General features: G+C 51.1%; 2 protein-coding genes and 1 long non-coding RNA gene across 15 annotated transcripts in view; 1 reads left to right on the top strand and 2 right to left on the bottom strand.

Moving 5' to 3' along the window:
• Zfp653 (zinc finger protein 653) lies at positions 1-15,985 on the bottom strand. 4 transcript variants are annotated; one of them, NM_177318.3, is made up of 9 exons: positions 15,639-15,966; positions 12,738-12,781; positions 10,291-10,506; positions 2,394-3,005; positions 2,091-2,268; positions 1,877-1,988; positions 1,004-1,118; positions 583-682; positions 1-483 (listed from the first exon to the last, which is right to left on the bottom strand). In NM_177318.3, the coding sequence occupies exons 1-9, from the start codon at positions 15,929-15,931 to the stop codon at positions 306-308; spliced, it is 1,848 nt and encodes a 615-aa protein (NP_796292.1). In that variant the 5' UTR covers positions 15,932-15,966; the 3' UTR covers positions 1-305. The 4 variants fall into 4 exon arrangements, 3 of the variants coding, with proteins under 3 accessions (NP_796292.1, NP_001297688.1, XP_006510470.1); NM_001310759.1 differs by having other exon boundaries at positions 2,091-2,292; XR_001778929.2 differs by having other exon boundaries at positions 50-483; positions 2,091-2,306; positions 15,639-15,985.
• Positions 15,592-17,942, top strand: part of Gm16845 (predicted gene, 16845) — a 15,130-nt gene continuing 12,779 nt past the window's right edge. For both annotated transcript variants that reach the window (NR_040406.1, NR_040407.1), the window contains exon 1: positions 15,592-15,754. This is a non-coding gene — a long non-coding RNA (predicted gene, 16845). The remainder of the gene's footprint in view (positions 15,755-17,942) is intronic.
• The window catches only part of Ecsit (ECSIT signalling integrator), a 14,862-nt gene continuing 12,944 nt past the window's right edge, over positions 16,025-17,942 (bottom strand). For 5 of the 9 annotated variants that reach the window (XM_006510370.4, XM_030244396.1, XM_011242538.3 and 2 more), the window contains 2 exons: positions 17,572-17,677; positions 16,829-17,170 (listed from right to left, as the gene is read on the bottom strand). In XM_006510370.4, the coding sequence (XP_006510433.1) occupies positions 16,914-17,170; positions 17,572-17,677 (363 nt within the window). In that variant the 3' untranslated portion in view covers positions 16,829-16,913. Of the gene's footprint in view, positions 16,114-16,828; positions 17,171-17,571; positions 17,678-17,942 lie in introns of those variants that run through there. The other 4 variants (NM_001253897.1, NM_001253898.1, NM_012029.2 and 1 more) reach the window with 2 other exon arrangements.

The following is a 17,942-nucleotide window of genomic DNA, read 5'->3' on the forward strand; positions in this document are numbered from 1 at the left end:
AATTGGTCACAAAGGGATGCCCAGTGCCCACAATTATCCAGGCTTAGGGGAAGGGCAACTCTTTTTTCACTTTAATCTCATTCTGTGCTCTTGACACAGTTCAGCAGTGCAATCCCATGTGCCAGCTCCATGGGTGGGATGTGATGGGGCAGGGTGGGGCACCTGCCCAGGGAAGAGTGGGAATGCCTCCTTCCGGCCTGCGGTTGGGGCAGCCCCTGTGGCTGGCTATCTAGGGCTCTGATCGTCTGGACATAATGTCCAAGAGTACAAATAAATAGAGGCTGAGGTCCATGGGCATGGGCACGTCAGGTAGGTTTGTGGTCCGGGTGGCTTTTGAGCGTGTGGAACTTGACACTGTCCAGCTTCTCGAAGCGCTTCCCGCAGCGATCGCACGTGAAGTTGTACTGCACCTCGGCTGTGTGCTTCTTCATGTGCCAATTGAGCGAAGCACGCTGCCGACACTGGTACCCGCATATCTCGCACCTGCGTAGCAGGAGAGGGGGCCCAAAGGCAGTTCACCGCGGGCTGAGCCTCCCCTGCAACCCGCTCAGGTCACCTCCCTCCCTAGCGCTGGACACTCACTGCAGGGGCGTCTCCCCAGTGTGCGTGCGCCGGTGCACCTCCAGATGGTTCTTCCTCTTGAAAGACTTGCCGCAGGTCTCACAGGTGAACTCGCGGACGCCTGCAGGTGGCAGCGGCCTCAGGACCCCGCCCAGTAGAGGTGGCTACAAGGAGCAAGCTCTCCCCACCCCCACCCGGGCACCAACATCCACTGGAGTGACAGCAGGTAGGAAGAGGGCTTCTGACACAAGGTGTCAACTGCCAAGCTAAAATGAGCTTGCATATGACTCGTGTCGGGACTCAGGACAACTGCACATAAAAACCAGTGCCGGGTATAGGTATAAATGTGGGAGTTCACGGGTACAGCCTAGGCTTCCTGAACGCTGGAATTTACACATGTGCACTACACCTGGCCTATGGGTTCTAGCTGGCAGGGCCTGACCTGAATGGATGATCATGTGGCGTCGCAGGTGGTTGGATAAATAAAACTTCTTGCCACAGCCAGGGTGAGGACACACTTTGGTCTTCCCTTTTCGGTGCACAAGGTTGACGTGGTTCTAGGGGTGAGAGGGGCAGGAGTGGGTGCCATGGGTCCACGGGGGAAGGGGCTGTTAAAGTGGGGAGACATGCAGGTAGCCAGGACATAAGCCATAGCTGGCCTAGACCAGGAAGTGAAAGAGGCATCCTAGTGTCCAGCTTGGACAGGAGTACTGGGGTCAAAAAGCAGTTTTTCCAGTCCTGGCCCAGTTCCAGTTAACCTCGGTAGGCTCCTGCCCAGTACTTGGGAGGAAACCGAGGCTCCAGAGCACAAAGTTGGCTGATGCCTCTCAAGTGCTGGACTGCCCCTGGGAGATTTGAGTCTCTTCTCTCTTTTTTCTTTTTCTTTCTTTAACCCATGAGAACAGCCTAGGTGCTTAAAACATTCTCAGCAAGTTCAAAGGCTTACTGGTGCGGCCTTTTGTGTGAAGTGATGAGGAAACACCACTCTGCCTCTCCCTAGGGTATACTATCCACACTATAGAAGGTGAGCTATGGGGAAAGTTCTAATTATAGAAGAATCTGGCGCTCCCATGGCTAGTGCCTGAGGCCAAGATCAAGAGCGTGACCTGGGAGATGCTGGCCAGATCAGGTTGGCTATACCTATGTCTGCAGACATGGGGTCGAGGAAGTCAGAAGTCAAGCAAGGCCAGCTGTGAAGAAATGGGCTCATGGAGGCAGGCCCTACACCACTGACACCTGGTAGAGCCCTCTACTGCAGCCACATGGCCCAGGCCAGCTGGACCCAACAACAGGCCTGCCTGGGGGGTGGCCTCACCTGGAAGCTGCTGAGAGCCACATACACCTGGCTGCAGCCCTCGTATGGACAGTGGAACATCTCCAGCAGGCCATCAGCATCCATCACACGTGACCGCTTGCTCCGCCGTCTCCTGGAGAGAAGGGGCCTGTGGCATCAGGGTGCCAGTCCCCAGTGGGCTATAACCTGCAGCTGCCCCTTGCCCTTGGTCCCACCCATCCACCCTAGCACCCACTTCTCGGGCTCCTTGGGAATCTCATAGATGATGGCTGACATTTCACTGCTGTCCAATTCTTCTCCATCCACTTCTGCCTCTGCCTCTGCATTCTCAGGCACCGTGGCTGCCAGCTCTGCCAGCTCTGGGGCCACTGAATCCTCTTTCTCCTCCTTGAGCATATACAGGTCCTCCTTCTCTACGGGGTGACACGGGGTGGTGTCTGTGGGGATAAGGCTGTCAAGGAGCTCACTTCGAGGGCTACTCCTTTCCCTCTGCCACCCTTCCCAACCCCTGCCAAAGGCCACAGTGGCACCCCCAGACCTTTCTTGGTCTCAATGCTGGCTATAGAGGTGGTATCCATGGTGCTGTGCTGAGTGCCCTCGGGCTCCGTCTGTGTGTAGGCTGCCACACCCTCCATCATGGCACAGGGCACCTCCTCACCCAGGCTGCTGCTGGGAGTGCCGCCGCCAGCAGCTACATTGAGGCGGATGCCCTCGGCTGTGAGAGCGTCATAGCCAGGACCAGCAATGATGATCACCTGGGAGCCGGGCACCATGCCTGACACCGGGCAGCTGGCCACCACCTCACCCAGTGCCTCCTGGGGCATGTTCTCAAAGAGGGTGCCGGGGCCAGTGCCCACTTGCATGGGAACTGGCACACACACCACCGTCTCCAGGGCCTCAGGCCCGCTGCCTGCAGGGTTTTGGCACAGAGGGGTGCCCTGCTCAGCCAGGCTCTCCACATGGTGGACGTCAAAGGGGATATGAACTCCTTCCTGAGTGATAAGCCCACTGCTGCCCGTGGGGCTGGCAGGGGTGAGAGCTGCAGCAGCAGCTGAGGCTTTGGCTGGCTGGGTCTCAGGAGGCTCCTCCGAGTCAGAGCTGGAGCCCGAGCTGGATGAGTCAGAGCTGCCAGCCACCAGGCCACTGCCCACTGCAGGGAGAAGAAAGGAGACAGTTACTAGCTGGGGAGGTGGCTCAGCTTAAAGTGTTTGTTTATATATACAAGGACCTGGGGTCCACTCCCAGAGCCCATGTGAGAATACCATGCACGGGGACTAGAAAGACTGCTCACTGGTGATGACCCGGGTTCAGTTCCCAGCACTCATATGGTGGCTCAATCTAGTCTGTAACTCTAGTTGAAGGGGATCTGATGACAGCCTTTTCTAGCCTCTATGAGTACTGCACACATGTGATATACTTACGTACAAAGACTAATCACTCATAAAATAAAAACAAATCTTTAAATTTCTGTGTATCAACTAGTGAGATGGCTAAAGGCATTTGCCATGCACGTCTTGCTACCTGAGTTGGTTCCTGGAACCCAGATGTGGTGATCTGAGTGGTAAATGTTCCCATAGGCTGAGGCACTTGAACACTTGGTCCCTAGCTGGTGTCACTGTTTGGAGAAGTTTAAGTCATACAGCCTTGCTGCAGGAAGTATGTCAGTAGGGGCAGGATTTGAGGTTACACAACCTCATTGTCCCTCTCTCTCTCTCTCTCTCTCTTCTTCTCTCTCTCATACATACACATGTACACACACATATACACAAAAAGACACAGAGAAGACAAATACATACATGTACTCACATACATACACACAAATACCCATGTGCATGTACATACACAGAAACACGAAAATGCATGTATACACAATACAGGCATACACATATACATACAGATAAAGTAAAAATAAATCAAGGAACTACTCATTGTGTGACTAATTTACAAAAAAACAACATTTACACTCATGAAATTCTAAGGATTTTAGAAGTTTTTGCAGAGGGGATTGGTTCTTGAATTCCAAGCTGACATCCAAAATCTTTGATCAATTTTGGGGTAAAGAGGTGTCTCAGTGGTTGAGAGCACTGGCTGTTCTTGCAGAGGACCAGAGTGCGGTTCCCAGCACCCACATGGCAGCTCATAATTGGCTATAACTCCAGTTCCAGGGGATCAGAGACATTCTTTTGGCCTTTACAGGATATGTGTATGGTGCACATATGTATGCAGGCAAACACACACACACACACACACACACACACACACACACATATTTAGACAAGGTTTTTCTAGATAGTCGCAGCTTTTCTGAAGTCTCTCCATAGACTAGGTTGACCTCGAACTTGCAGAGATCCACCTGTATCTGCCTGCCAAGTGCAGGGATCAAAGGTGCGCATCACTATGCCCAACCTATGTAATTTTTGTAAATGTAGCATTTGCAAGGCTGTATCCGCAGCTCAGGTGGTAGAGTGCTTGCCGTGCACACGTGAGGTTCTGGGTTCCATCTCCAGTACTGCGTAAACTGGAGTGGTGCTGTTCCTCCAGCACTGTGGTAATGAGACTGGAGGACCAGGAGTTCACAATTATTCTTGGCTATATAATGAGTTCAAGGCCAGCCTGGAATACATGAGAACCTGTCTCAAAAAATAAGCAGGGAAGCTTGGCATGGTGGTACATGGGAGGAGAGGCAGGCAGATCTCTGTGAATTTGAGGCCAGCCTGGTGTACAGAGTGAGTTCCAGGCCAATCAGGGCTACACTGAGATGTGTCTCAGAGTAAGGATCTGAGTTTGATTCCCAGGACCCAGAGTGGAATGTCAATCACCAACACCCATTAAATTGTCCTCTGATATACTGACATCCACAACAGTGCTGCTATGCCACCCACACTCCCCCAACAAATAAATGTAATAAAAATTAAATAAGTTGTAAACCTTCATAGAACTTATATACACTCCCCCATTTGCCTTAAATCACTTATAATGCCTGATACAATACAAATTACTCTTTCAATACTGTATTGTTTCAGAAGCAAATAAACAAAAGCAAACAGAACAAAGTAAGGATTAAGCATCTCAAGAAACCGAAAAGAAGCCAGGCAGTGGTGTCGCACGCCTTTAATCCCAGCACTCCGGAAGCAAGAAGCAGGCAGATTTCTGAGTTCTAGGCCAGCCTGGTCTACAGAGTGCAGGACAGTCAGGGCTACACAGAGAAACCCTGTCTCAAAAAACCAAAAAAAAAAAACCAAAAAGAAAGAAAGAAAGAAAGAAAGAAAGAAAGAGAGAGAGAGAGAGAGAGAGAGAGAGAGAGAGAGAGAAAGAAAGAAAGAAAGAAAGAAAGGAACCAGGAAGAAAAAGGAACCAATAAGAAAAGAGGCCCACACTACACTGTGTGTGGGCCGAGGGTGTGCATGCTGCCTCTCACTCTCACGCCCTCCAGTTCTTGGATGGCTGAATCTGCATGCAGACAGAAGCAGTGCATTTGGAGCCTCTGGGTGCAGAGTACAGGCTGCATCCATTTTGCATGCATATGTTTATGTATCTGCATTTGTATGCACATATGTACAGATACATAAGGAGGTCAGAAACCAACAAGTATTGAGTACTTTCCTCAATAACTCTCTACCTATTTTATTTATTTTTATTTTATTTTTGAATCAGGGTTTCAGTATGTAGTCCTGGCTGGCCCACAACTTACTTTGTAGACAAAGATGGCCTTGAACTCACAGAGATTCACCTGCGTCTGCCTCTCCAGTGCCACATTAAAGATATCTGACATCATGTCTAGTTCCAACTCATTTTTGTAGACAGTCTCTCTTTCAACAGAGCTCACCATTTTGGTGATTAGCCCGGTTGGTCAGTGAGCCTCAGGGATCTCCTGTCTCCATCCTCCCACTGCTGGGGTTACAGGAGCTGTGGGAACTGAAATCATGTTCTCACGCTTGCATAGCAAGCGCCTTACCATCTCAGACATGTCCCTAGCTCCTGAACTGTATCTATTCTTATGACAACATAGACTGTATCAATGTCCTGGTGACTCTATGCTTTCATGAGGAGCTGGGTCTCCCTATTGAGCCTCAAGTTCTTGGTACCACACTTTCTGCTGCCCCTTCTCAGAATCCACTCAGCAACACTGGGATCCTCTTCACAAGACATTCTTCCGACAGAGCCTGTGCAGCTCTGCTCACAGGTGGCCCTGTCTCACAGGGTGGCAGTCCTGTCCTTCCTGTGGCTCAAGCCAACGTCCTAGGGCTTTCCTTGACTTTCTCTCTCACACCCACTTCCAATCTGTCAGCAAAACCTGTTGGGACTGGATCCAAAGTCCATCCACCCACAGCCCAACTGTCTCTTCTCAATCTCTACAGATGCTGGTCAAAGCCTCAGCATTCCTGCAACAGGAGCAGCTTGGTCCCCTAGCTCCTGGGAATCTGCTTATTGCTTCTCACAAGAAACAAGCTGGATATTCTCAAACCCAGCTTTTTCCTGTCCATTCTGCTGTTCAGCCATCTCCCATGCCCTGCAACAAGTAGATACCACCCAGCACTGGTTCCAGCCAATAGAGCAGCAGATACAGTTTCCCTTGGGTCAAGCGTCTACCTCCCTGTCCCTACCATCTAGCCAGGTAGGCCCAGGAGGAAGCTAGAGTCACAGGATGAAAAGTCCCTGAGTCCCCAGGTACTGGGAACAAGTACATTAGGGTTGTCAGGTTTGTGAGAAACAAGAGCTTCATGCAATAGTAACTGTGATGTAGCCAGGGGGACGGCTCTAAGGGTAAATGACAAGCTGAGTCTATCCAGGAAAAACTACATGTTACATGACAGAAGTGACTCCTGGGAGCTGGTGAGATGGCTCAGTGATTAAGAATGCCGACTGTTCTTCCGAAGGTCCTGAGTTCAAATCCCAGCAACCACATGGTGGCTCACAACCGTCTGTAACAAAATCTGATGCCCTCTTCTGGAGTGTCTGAAGACAGCTACTGTGTACTTACATATAAAAAATAAATTAATTAATAAAAAAAAAAAAAGAAGTGACTCCTGCAAATTGTCCTCTGACCTCTACATACATGTTATGCCATGGTCAGCCACATACCTACACTCACACACACAATGTCTTAAAAAGTATAAAACTTCTGAGTATGGAGGTACACACCTTTGATTTTAGCACTCAAGAGGCAGAGGTGGGCAAATCTCTCAGTTCAAGGCTAGCCTGCTCTATAGACCTAGTTCCAGGACAACTAGGGCTACACAGAGAAACTCTGCCTCGAAAAACCAAAACCAAAACACAAAAGTAAAAAAGTCCTAATGTGTGTCACTGTGAGGCCAGGTCTTCTTTAGTAAGTATTCTGAAGGCACTCAGTGTACACCTGCAGCCCATGCTATGTGTCCCAAGTCATCTCCCTGCCTCCTGCCTTCATTTCCTCTCTAGGTCTCTCACTCCAGGGACATTACACAAGTTCTGGCCTCAGGGTCTTTGCACCTGCAACCCCAGCTGCCTGCCAGAACCTTCTCTCTGGCATTGGTTGGGGCTGTCAGGCAGCTTACTCAGTTTCCCAGGGAGGTACCCTGATCACCTGCCTCCAACAGCACCTCTCCTAAAGTATTTGATGCTGTACTGATTATTTTGTTTACTGACTGGGCCAGAGAAGTAGTTAAGAGCATGTACTGCTATTGCAGAAGGTCTGAGTTCAGTCTCAACACCCATGTCAGAAAGCTCACCACCTATACCTCTAGATCCAGGGAATCTGATGCCTCTACACACAGACACACAGACACCCACCTACCCACCCCTCCCATTCCCAGAAGGCCACCAGTAAGCCAAGGGGCCCTGACATGTCAATTAGGCATTTGCTTCTAAAATACTAAAATTCACAAAGAGACTGAGGGAGCCACGAGTGACTGTGACTTTGACTATGCCCACAACACAACTGAAGCATGCTGTCTGGTACCCTGAGTTCTATGGCTCCAGAGCCTGGGCTGGTACTTACTTGCAGTCATGTGCATGGCCTGCCTTCACAGCACCACTCTAGGTCCCAGAATCATTTTGCTATCAGCCTAACTGACACTGGAGCCATTTACTAAGAAGACAGACCTAACGAGTAGATGGGGTTCTGACATTCTGTTTGGTTTTTTTTTTTTTTTGCTTCATGGCTATGGCTTGGCTAAGTGTTCACCAAGGCTCCTGCTTTAAAGACACAGTCCCCGAGATGGCACCATTAGAAGATGGTAGAACCTTTATCAGGCAGGCTGATCCTGAGGTCCCGGGTCACAAGTGTGCCCTGAAGGAAACTGCAGTACCTCTGCCTGCTCTAGCTTTCTATGGTGGAGGCTGTGGCGAGTGGCTCTTTTCTGCAGGCACTTCCTCTGTTGCTATCTATCCCTGAGTACCAGGTTCCAACATCTCCAGAGCCTCTGAAGCCTAGACAAGCCTTTTTCTTCCTAAGTTGACGGTCTCAGGCACTCATTATAGTGACAGGTGACTCACATAGGCATGGAGACACCACCTGATTCAGGGCCACAGAATGGTTACGAAGAGGAACAGGCCTTCCCGACACCTATAACTTCTCAGTTCCTAGCAACTTCCTGAAGGATATGTGATCACAATGGGCCTGGGGGGTGCCAGTCTGAAACCTCAGCTACTCAAAAGACTGAGGCCGAAAGATAGCTAGTTCAAAGCCAGCATGGACAACTTGGTGCCCCATATCCAGCTTCCAAATAGCTCAAAGGTAGACAGCTTGCCTAGCAGGGTAAAGCTTTTGGTCCCAGGCACCAACCAAGAAAACATCTGTGTGCTTCTGGATTTCCTTCACGGCTCCAGTAGAAGGTTCTCGGGCTGACTCTGGCATTACCACCCCAGATGTAGGGAGAGGTGCTTGGGGAAGAGGCCAGGATAGGAGCAAAGACATTTCCTTACTCCTGCCTGGGCAGACATGGCTAATGGATCACAGGGCTCATTCCCCAAAGCCCAATTATGGAGATCAGTATTGGTCTGGGGTGACACCATCGCAGCCTAGGAAGGTACAAGATAGACAAGTCTCAATCTTCCTGGGCTTCCTCAAGAGCTGTATGGCAGGACAGATGACAGAGTTATGAGGAGGAGTCAGATGGCCCGGGACAGGGCCTCCAGTAGGACATACTGAGGAGTGGCAGGCCGAGGAGGGCAGGGTGCTAACCAAAAGCACAGGACACCTTCCCTCTGGAGACTGGCCGAGGCCCAGCAGGGTGGCTGTGGGTGTGGACCCATCAGGAGTATTTCTCACCCCAGCTTCTCCTCAGCCAGCTGGGATGCCACCTGCTTGGTGATGCCTGCCAGCACAGACTAGCTCCACCCTCAAGCTGCCATAGCACTTGGCAACTGGCCCTCCCTATAGGCCTTGTCAGCCATGCCAGGTCCTGAGGTAGCATCCTCACTGCCCACACCAGGATGTACTTGGGCCTTCCTGGGAGTCCCTCTCAGCCTCTGTGGGCAGCTAGCCTAGTGTGACTTGTGTGGAACTGAGGGAGGGAGGGATGAAAAGTGTGACAGACTCAAGAGGCAGGGGGTAGTAGCGGAGAAAAAGGGACCACAGTGAGAAACAGAAGATCAAGGACAGGAAAGAAGCCTGAGTTCAGCCCAGGCCTGTAATCCTAGTTGCTTAGGATGCTGAGGCAGGAGGATTTCAAGTTCAAACTTGAGGTTCACTTGAGCTAGAGAGTTAACAGCCAGTGTGGGTGACTCAGTGAGACCATAGCTCAAAAGTAAAAAGGCTGAAGGGGCTAGAGAGCCTGCTCAGAGGTTAAGAACATTGACTGCTCTTCCAGAGGACCAGAGTTCAGTTCCCAGCAACCACATGGTGGCTCACAACCATCTGTAATGGGATCTGAGGCCCTCTTCTGGCGTGTCTGAAGATAGCTACAGTGTACTTATGTATAATAAAGAAATAAATCTTAAAAAACAAACAAACAAACACCCACAAAACAGGGCTGAGTGTGGTGGTGCACACCTTACCTCCAGCGCTCAGGAGGCAGAGACAGGCAGACTAGTGTAAGTCTCAAGTCAGCATGTCTAAAATACCAAATCAGGCCAGCCAGAGCTATATAATGGGACCCTGTCCCCAAAGCAAATGGAAAACAAACAAACACCACAAAACCACAAAGCATAAACTCTTACAAGGAAGCCAGTGAGTAACCCAGCTGATGAGAATGGAGGGGAGCAAGATGAGAAAGGGTGGGAAAGAGAGTGAGCAGGAGAGAGCTGAAAGGCCGGAGGGAACTTAAAAAGGTTGCTAGTACACACGAGGACAAAATTCTGCTCAACTTGGCAGGGACTTAGGCTGCAAGTCCTGAAAAGGGCTTGTCCAAGCTACTGTCCTAAAGCCACCAGTGCCACAGTCCTGCCTGACCCACAAGGGAAGTGTGCAGAGGCCCCTGTGCCTGCTACGCAGTGCCCTTGCCCTGCAGACCCACCTTTGTCACTGTCAGGCTCTGAGTCACTGAGGGGCTTGAGCGGGGAGTGTAGATCCTGGAAGTAGCGGTGTCCAGCCTCGCACTGCCACACAGCCGTTGTGTAAAGGCCAAAGGTTGGGTCAAGCTCAGCCAGGTGTGGCTCATACGGGCAGCGGTGTTTGTGGTCCTCATACCAGATGACCACGTTCTTCAGGCAGTTCACATTGCGCCGCCGCCCTGTGGACACAGGGCCCCAGGCAGATGTGAGGACAAGTGCTCCACTCCCCCTGGGGCCAACAATTCCCAGTTTGAGACAGCCTCTTGAATCCCACTCTCATTTTGCAGAGAGGAAACTGAGGTTTGGGGAGGTAACACAGCCTAGAGATAACTAGGACCTGGAGATAGCCAGAAACTGTCTTTGGCTGAGAGAAGTCATACAGTAGTGGAGCCTGGCACAGGCGAGGGCACAAAAATTGTTGGCTGTGTTTCTTTCTTTTTTCTAATAGGACCTTATTATGTAGCTGAAGATAGCTTTTGAACTCACAGAGATCTGCCTACTTTGTCTCACCGGTGCTGGGAGTAAAGTGTACCACGCTCAGCCTTTAGCTGTTTCTCTGGGATTGAAGACATGCACCACCACACTGAGCTGTTTCTAAATAAAAATCTTCATCCTGCCACCACTGGGCAGTGGTGCACTCGCCTTTAATTCCAGCACTCGAAAGGCAGAGGCAGGCAGATCTCTGTGAGTTTGAGGCCAGCCTGGTCTATAGAGCTAGTTCCAGGACAGCCTAGACTACACAGAGAAACCCTGTCTCAAAAAACAAGAAACAAAGAAAAAACAACCCCAAACCAAACCAAAATCTTCATCCCACACAATCCTGGAAGGTCTTCCTGGTGCCTTCCCACTGCCATCTACAGCCACCAGGGGGTGCCAGGAGAGCAGGGCATATCCTTTCTCAGCTTTTCAAGGGGGATGGAGAGAAAGGAGCAAGTGCCATGGTGGCTAGCAAGGCCATATGGCACCGCCAGGTCCCATGCCCTCCCTTCTACCTCCTTCTAGCCACACGGCCTCCTAGCTATCATTCAAACATGCTAGATATGACCCTGCCCCGGCCTTTGCACAGGTTCCTTGTCAGTGCCTTCATTTAGAAACCTCCCCCATGGACACTCTTCTCAGCAGGCACCCTTACCAGTGTCCGGCTAGTCAACTCTGGTTTGTTTATAACAGCACAAAGAGGCTGCCTGTGGCACCCACTTAGATGCCTCTTGTCTGTCTTCTCCAGTAGAGTATCTGCCCCACAGGGGCAGAAACATAGATCAGCTTTGCTTCCTTGGGGCAAGAGCTTCCAGACAGGGTAAGGAACTGGAGGGTGGGCATGGCAGAACCAGATGCCTGCATTTAGATCCTGGCTTTGCCACAATCTGGCTAGGCAACTCCTGGCCAGGGGCAAACCCAAATTCTGCATCTGCCAGGGAGCAGGAGGGAGCAAAGAAGCCAGGAAGGCCCTGAGGAAGGCTGAAGCCTATGATAGTAAGATGATGTTGGGACTGTCCTCCACCTGTAGGACTGGAAGGGAGAGAGAGCCAAAAGAAGCACCTGGGCTGCGGGAGTGAGCCCAGGGTCTCCACTCTAGTGAGACTCATGTCAGCGACATGGACCTCCACAGATGCTCCACTGCCAGCTCGGCACTCCCTAGCCCCCTGGGGCTACAGAGGGAAACCTACAGCTCACTTGTGTGCCGACACTGGGAAGGGGAATGTTTAGGCATGCCTGTGACCCTGACACAGGGCCATTTTAAGTTTTGAGGCCAGCCTTGGTTACACAGCAAAACCAGCCAGAAAAAACAAGCAGGCAGTCAAGACGGCTGAGTGAGTGAGTAAGGGTGCTTGCTCTCAAGCCTGGCCCACCCAGCTTAGGTACTCAGAACCCACGTGGTAGAAAGCAAAGACCAACCCCCGCAAGTTGTTCTCTGATTCCCACACCTGTGATGTACACACACAAAAAAGGATAAATGCATGTAAAAACAATTTTTAAGATGGGGAGCTGGAGAGCTCCTACTTACTATGCACAAAGCCCTGGGTTCCATCGCTAGCACCACGTGAGATGCAGGTGGTACACACCTGTCAGCCAAGTATCGTGGGATACAGGCAGCCTCTGCCATAGGATGAGTTTGAGGCTAATGCATCAAAAAAGAGGCAGAGCAGGGCTCACTGCCACCAGGTGGTTCTCTCTTGAACCACCATGATGGGCATGATGTAGACCCAAAACCCAAGGATTTGGCAAGGCACTGAGGTCATACTTAGTGGGGCTATTTTAGATTCACAGCATACTGCCTCGAGCAGCTACCAGACTGGCTTCCCAGTCTCCCTTCTGACAGTGTAGCAAAGGGACGAGAATGGCTACTGGCCACTTCCAGCATGCTCTGTTCTGCATGCTCCCACCCCTCCCCATGCTGGGCTCCACTTACTTTTCTTCCGCTTTGGCTTTTTGGGGACTTGCTCCCAAGGCTTCCTGTAACACAGAGAGGTGGTGAGGGTGAACAAGGGGCCCAGGCAGCCAAGTCCTGGCCTGATAGAAAACAACAGCAGTTTATGTGCTCTGGGTGCCACCTGAAGGTCTGTCGTCCTGCTCCCTTTCCAGCTCTGAATGGAGGTCTCACCATTCCTTAGCTCAGAGAACACTGGCACTCAGAGGTCCCTGGTAGATGGGATGTGGGACAGTGGAAGGAATGCTGAGAGGGGACCATGCCTACCCTGGGGGACACATACCCCGGATGTAGTCAGCCTTTGTGTCAATCATTAGAAACGTTACAGATGCAGGAGAGGTGGTGCACGCCTGTCTCCCCAGCACTCAGAAGGCAGAGGTGTGGGGATCTTGAATTGAGACTAGTCTGGACTATATCAAGAAAAGGACAGCTTAGGTTATATAGGAAAGCCTTGTTTCAAAAAGGCAAAGTAGGGGCTGGAGAGATGGCTCAGTGGGTAAGAGCACCCGACTGCTCTTCCGAAGGTCCGAAGTTCAAATCCCAGCAACCACATGGTGGCTCACAACCATCTGTAATGAGATCTGACGCCCTCTTCTGGTGTGTCTGAAGACAGCTACAGTGTACTTACATATAATAAATAAATAAATAAATAAATCTTTAAAAAAAAAAAAAAATTTAAAAAGGCAAAATATTGGAGCACATACTTAGAGTGCACAATGCCCAGGTTTCCTTTTCCTGAACCACACAAACCTATGTGGTAGCTCCCGCCTGTAAGCCCAGCACTCAGGCAGGAGAGCAGGAGGACAACTGCAGGTTCCTCCTCCCTGGCTGCCCAGGGCCTACCCTTACCACTCATGCTTCTGTGTCCAGGTTTCCTGGTTTAAAAAGAACGTGTTAACTCATTTATTTACAGGGTAAGGAATGTGCCATAGTGCTTGTGTATGGAGGGCAGAGGATAACCTGAGGGAGGAGCGTCCTTCCACTACCATGTGTCAAACACTTTCCTCTGAAGTGCTGGGATTACAAATATGCAAAGAATCTAGAGCTTCATGAAGGATGGGCAAGCTACTGATGGAGCCATATGCCCAACTAGTAGGGTTGTGTGTGTGTGTGTGTGTGTGTGTGTGTGTGAGAGCGTGCGCCCAGAGCTTCTCACACATGAGACACTCCACCACTGAGTTATACCCCTTGCTCCTAGCTGGTTATTGCCCCTAAGAATCAATGTATTTTTGTTTTTTGTTTTTGTTTTGAGACCTCTGTCTCTCTGTGTAGCCCTGGCTATCCTGGAACTCAACATATAGACCCAGCTGGGCTCAAACTCAAAAAGCTCTAGTTGCATCTGCCTCCAAAATGCTGGAATTACAGGCATGTGCCACTATGCCTGGATAACTTCTTAAAAATGATTTTACTATTTCATGTGCATAAGTTTTTACTTGCATTCATGTCTCTGCACCTGCCTGATGCCCTTGGAGGTCAGAAGAGGGCATGGAATCCCTTGGAACTGGAGTTACAGATGGTTGTGAACCACAATGCTGGTGACTGGAACCAAACCCAGGCCCTCTGAAAGAGCAACAAATGCTCTTAACTACTGATCCAACCTCTTCAGGGCCTAGAATCAACTCTTAAAGAATCATTCATACAGATGAGTGCAGACAAGAGCAGAACACGCTACACCTGAACCCTTACTATGGGCCAAACCCTTTCTATGCTCTCTATTTTCATTTTGTATTTTATTTGAGATAGAGTATCGTTATGCAGCCCTGGCTGGCTGGAACTGTCTGTGCAAACCAGACAGATAATATCCAATCCAGTGTTCACACCATGCAGCTACTGGCTGGGGAAGCTGGGGCAACAGCTGGAGTCCCAGGGTGAGCTTTCCCTCCATGGCTTAGCATCCAGCTTGTCTTCCCACTGTGGACACCTGCACTGTGAGACAGCAGGAGTAACCTCTATTGGAAATGCTCCACCTTCTAGCTGTTCTTAAGGGCATGGGGTTTTTACTCTTGGGCACTTCTGCTGTCCTTGTCTCTTCCTGGAGGACACTGAGAGAGACATGCTTGAGTCTCAAACAGGAGAGGCCATCTACACTTTCAGAGCCTGCTTCTCAGTGTGGCAAGCTGCACATGACAGTTTACCAATAGGTCTGACAACTACAGCGTGGTGAACCATTCATGGTCTTAGTCTGATCCCTAGAGGGCACGTGGTAGAAGAGGACTAGCTCTGCAAAGCTGTCTTCCCACCTCCTTATGTGGGCCTACATACACCACACACGCACACATACACAAGAATAAAAGTGCCCTCACACCAAGCCTGGCACATGCCTTTAGTCCCAGCACTCAGGATGCACACAAGTAACCCTGACAAGGTTGTTGAAACAGGTGGCTGGGTTAAGGCTGCTTTCTTGTTGAGGATCCGGGTTTGGTTCCCACAACCTACATGGTGGTTCACAATGGTGGTTTCTGGGGATCCGACACCCTTTTCTGACCTCTGCAGGTAGTTCATGCACGTGGTACACATATATCCACGAAGGCAAGGCACTCATACGCAGAAAATCAGAGTGCCCAGCACCTTTGGAGGTTTACACCTGAGAGCCAGCCCCAGGCCAGGCCAGTGGAGGCGGGTCGACTCTTCAGACGGGCCAGTCGGAGCTTCCGAAGGCGGGCAGAGGGGTGGGGCACAGGCTTGCATTGGGTAGTCAATGGGTCGGAGGCGGAGCCGCGAGGAGGCGCGTGAGGGGTCTGGGTTGCCTAAGCCCGAGACCGAGGGCCGCCAGGCGGCCCGGGGGTGGGGCTTCACGCTCCGGGGGCGGGGCCGCTGCCCTTTTCGTCCCTCCCCCGGCTTCTTCTCTCCCTCCCTCCCTCTCCCGGCCCCGCGCCCCCTTACCCGTGGCGACCGCTACGCTGGCCACGCTCCAGCGAAATGAGGTAGGCGGCAAGTTTGGCGTCGCTCCAGCCGCTGCGGCGTCTCAGGTCCACCCAGGGGCCGTGCGCCTCGCCCAGGTACACGCGCCGCACGTCGTACTTCTTCCGGGACTCGAGCCGCCTCCGGGCCCGGTCCGACTCGGTGAGCCGCGGCCGGCCCCGCGCCTTTCTGCCTGCCGCGCCTTCCTCTGCCGCCGCCTCCCCGCCTGCGCCCGCCTCCGCCTCCGCCCCGGGCTCTGGAGCCCGCTCCGCCATCCCCCCCTCCCTGGTTACCGGCCTCCCCCGTTGTTAGGAGCCTCGACCGGAAGTGGCGCGCCTAGTCTGCGCCGCCGGGAGATTTCTCACAGGGTCTTCTCTGCCCGCGGCGCCAAACGGGGACAACTAGCCATAGCTGCGCATGCGCGTAGTCCGTCCGGCCCAGGCCATGGAAGTGCGTTCTGTTGACAAGTCAGTTATTTGGGAGGTAGAGGCACTGGGTACTGAAACTCAGGTAATCCTTGCCTCTCTATTGAATTCTTCGGCAATGTGATTAAAGATTTTTTCAAAAGGGCTGGAGAAATGGCTCACTGGTTAAGGGCACTCACTGCTTTTCCAGAGGACCTGCGCTCAAATTCAGCACCTACATGGCAGCTAGAACTGTCTGTAATTCCAAGATCTACCATTCTCACATAAACATATATACATGCAGAACACCAATGCACATAAAATAAAGGTAAATACATTTAAAAGATGTTTTTAAAGGCCAACAAGTCGGCTCTGCAGGTAAGGTGATGGCTGGCATACTTGACAATCTGAGTTACATTTCCGAGATTCACAGGGTCATATATCGGAACAGACTCCAGCAAATGGTCTTCTGACCTCCACACATCCCTCCCATACCATAAATATATAAATGGATTTTTTTTTTTTTTTTTGGTTTTTCGAGACAAGGTTTCTCTGTGTAGCCCTGGCTGTCCTGGAACTCACTCTGTAGACCAGGCTGGCCTCGAACTCAGAAATCTGTCTGCCTGCCTCCCGAGTGCTGGGATTAAAGGCGTGTGCCACCACGCCCATCTATAAATGGAATTTTTGAAAAGACAAGTTTAAAAAAGGGTCCCAAGGTGGTAAACCCAAAAGAGCCCATGCAGAACATACGAAGGGAAGCCACAGGGCCAGGGAAGAGGTTTTGATTTTTTTATTTTCTCCATATTATTTCATACCAGCCCAGTCTTTTCTCCTCATGCCAGCTCTATCTGACTCAACTTTGCCCCTGCTGCTGCTCTGCCTGAATGGTCTCATCATCTTCCTCAGGCCCCTTGGGAGGACTGTGGGGAGGGGACTGTCCCTCCAGCCTTGAAGTTGTCAGGAGCTCCCCCGTGGACCTGGCCAGGCGGAATACCACTGGGATCTGTGCCAGGGTTGGGTTGGTCTCCTGCAAGCCTTGGATCCACTTGATCAATGTTGCCTGATCATGGGCACCAGCCATGCACATGGCGAAGACAGGGCCTTCTGTCACTGTTAGGAGAAGAGTTTGTGTCTCACCACTGTGACGTACTCTGAGCACCTCCATGAGTTCACAGCCAGCTCCCTGTGCCACATAAATGTTCTACATTTCCCTTGGCCATGCCACCCGCTGCTCAGATACTATCAAGAGACTAAGTTTGAGCCCTAACTTGGAGGCTACCATGTGCCTCCTCCCAACTCCCCACATATAACTTGACTGTTCCCTGCTGACCTGAGGCTTGCGCGTATTCTGGTCACATCACTAGTCAGTATAGAATGCTCCTTAAAAGATAGTACAAAGGGGAGAGGGAGTAGCCAAGGAGAGGTACCCTGGGGGGCATATGACCCCTCATCCTGTGGAGCGTGGACAAATGGCCACCACACAGATGTGCTGTGTTGAGACCTGCTTTTACCTTCATCCACGTCAAACTCATAGTCGTCCCAACCACTCCTTGAATATTCCAGGTCCAGCTTCTGTGGGTAGTACAGCTCCCATTCTTCTGGGATCTCCTCTACTTTCTACCTCAGGCAAGAGAGCAGGCAGGATTAGAGGCCAGAACACAAAACCTGTCCCTCAGCTGAGCCTTCAGGACAGTGCCAGCCCCACCCCCAACACAGAATCTGTAGTTCTGGCTAATCTGGAAGTTGCTGTGTAGACCAAGCTGGCCTTAAACTCAGAGAGCTCGGCCTGCCTTGCCTTTTTTTTTTTTTTTTTTTTTTTTGGGTAAACATTTATGCATACCCCTGTGTAATTCAGAGGACAACTTGTAGGAGTGAGATCTCT

Source organism: Mus musculus, chromosome 9 (genome assembly GCF_000001635.26).
Source record: "Mus musculus strain C57BL/6J chromosome 9, GRCm38.p6 C57BL/6J".
Taxonomy (NCBI): domain Eukaryota; kingdom Metazoa; phylum Chordata; class Mammalia; order Rodentia; family Muridae; genus Mus; species Mus musculus.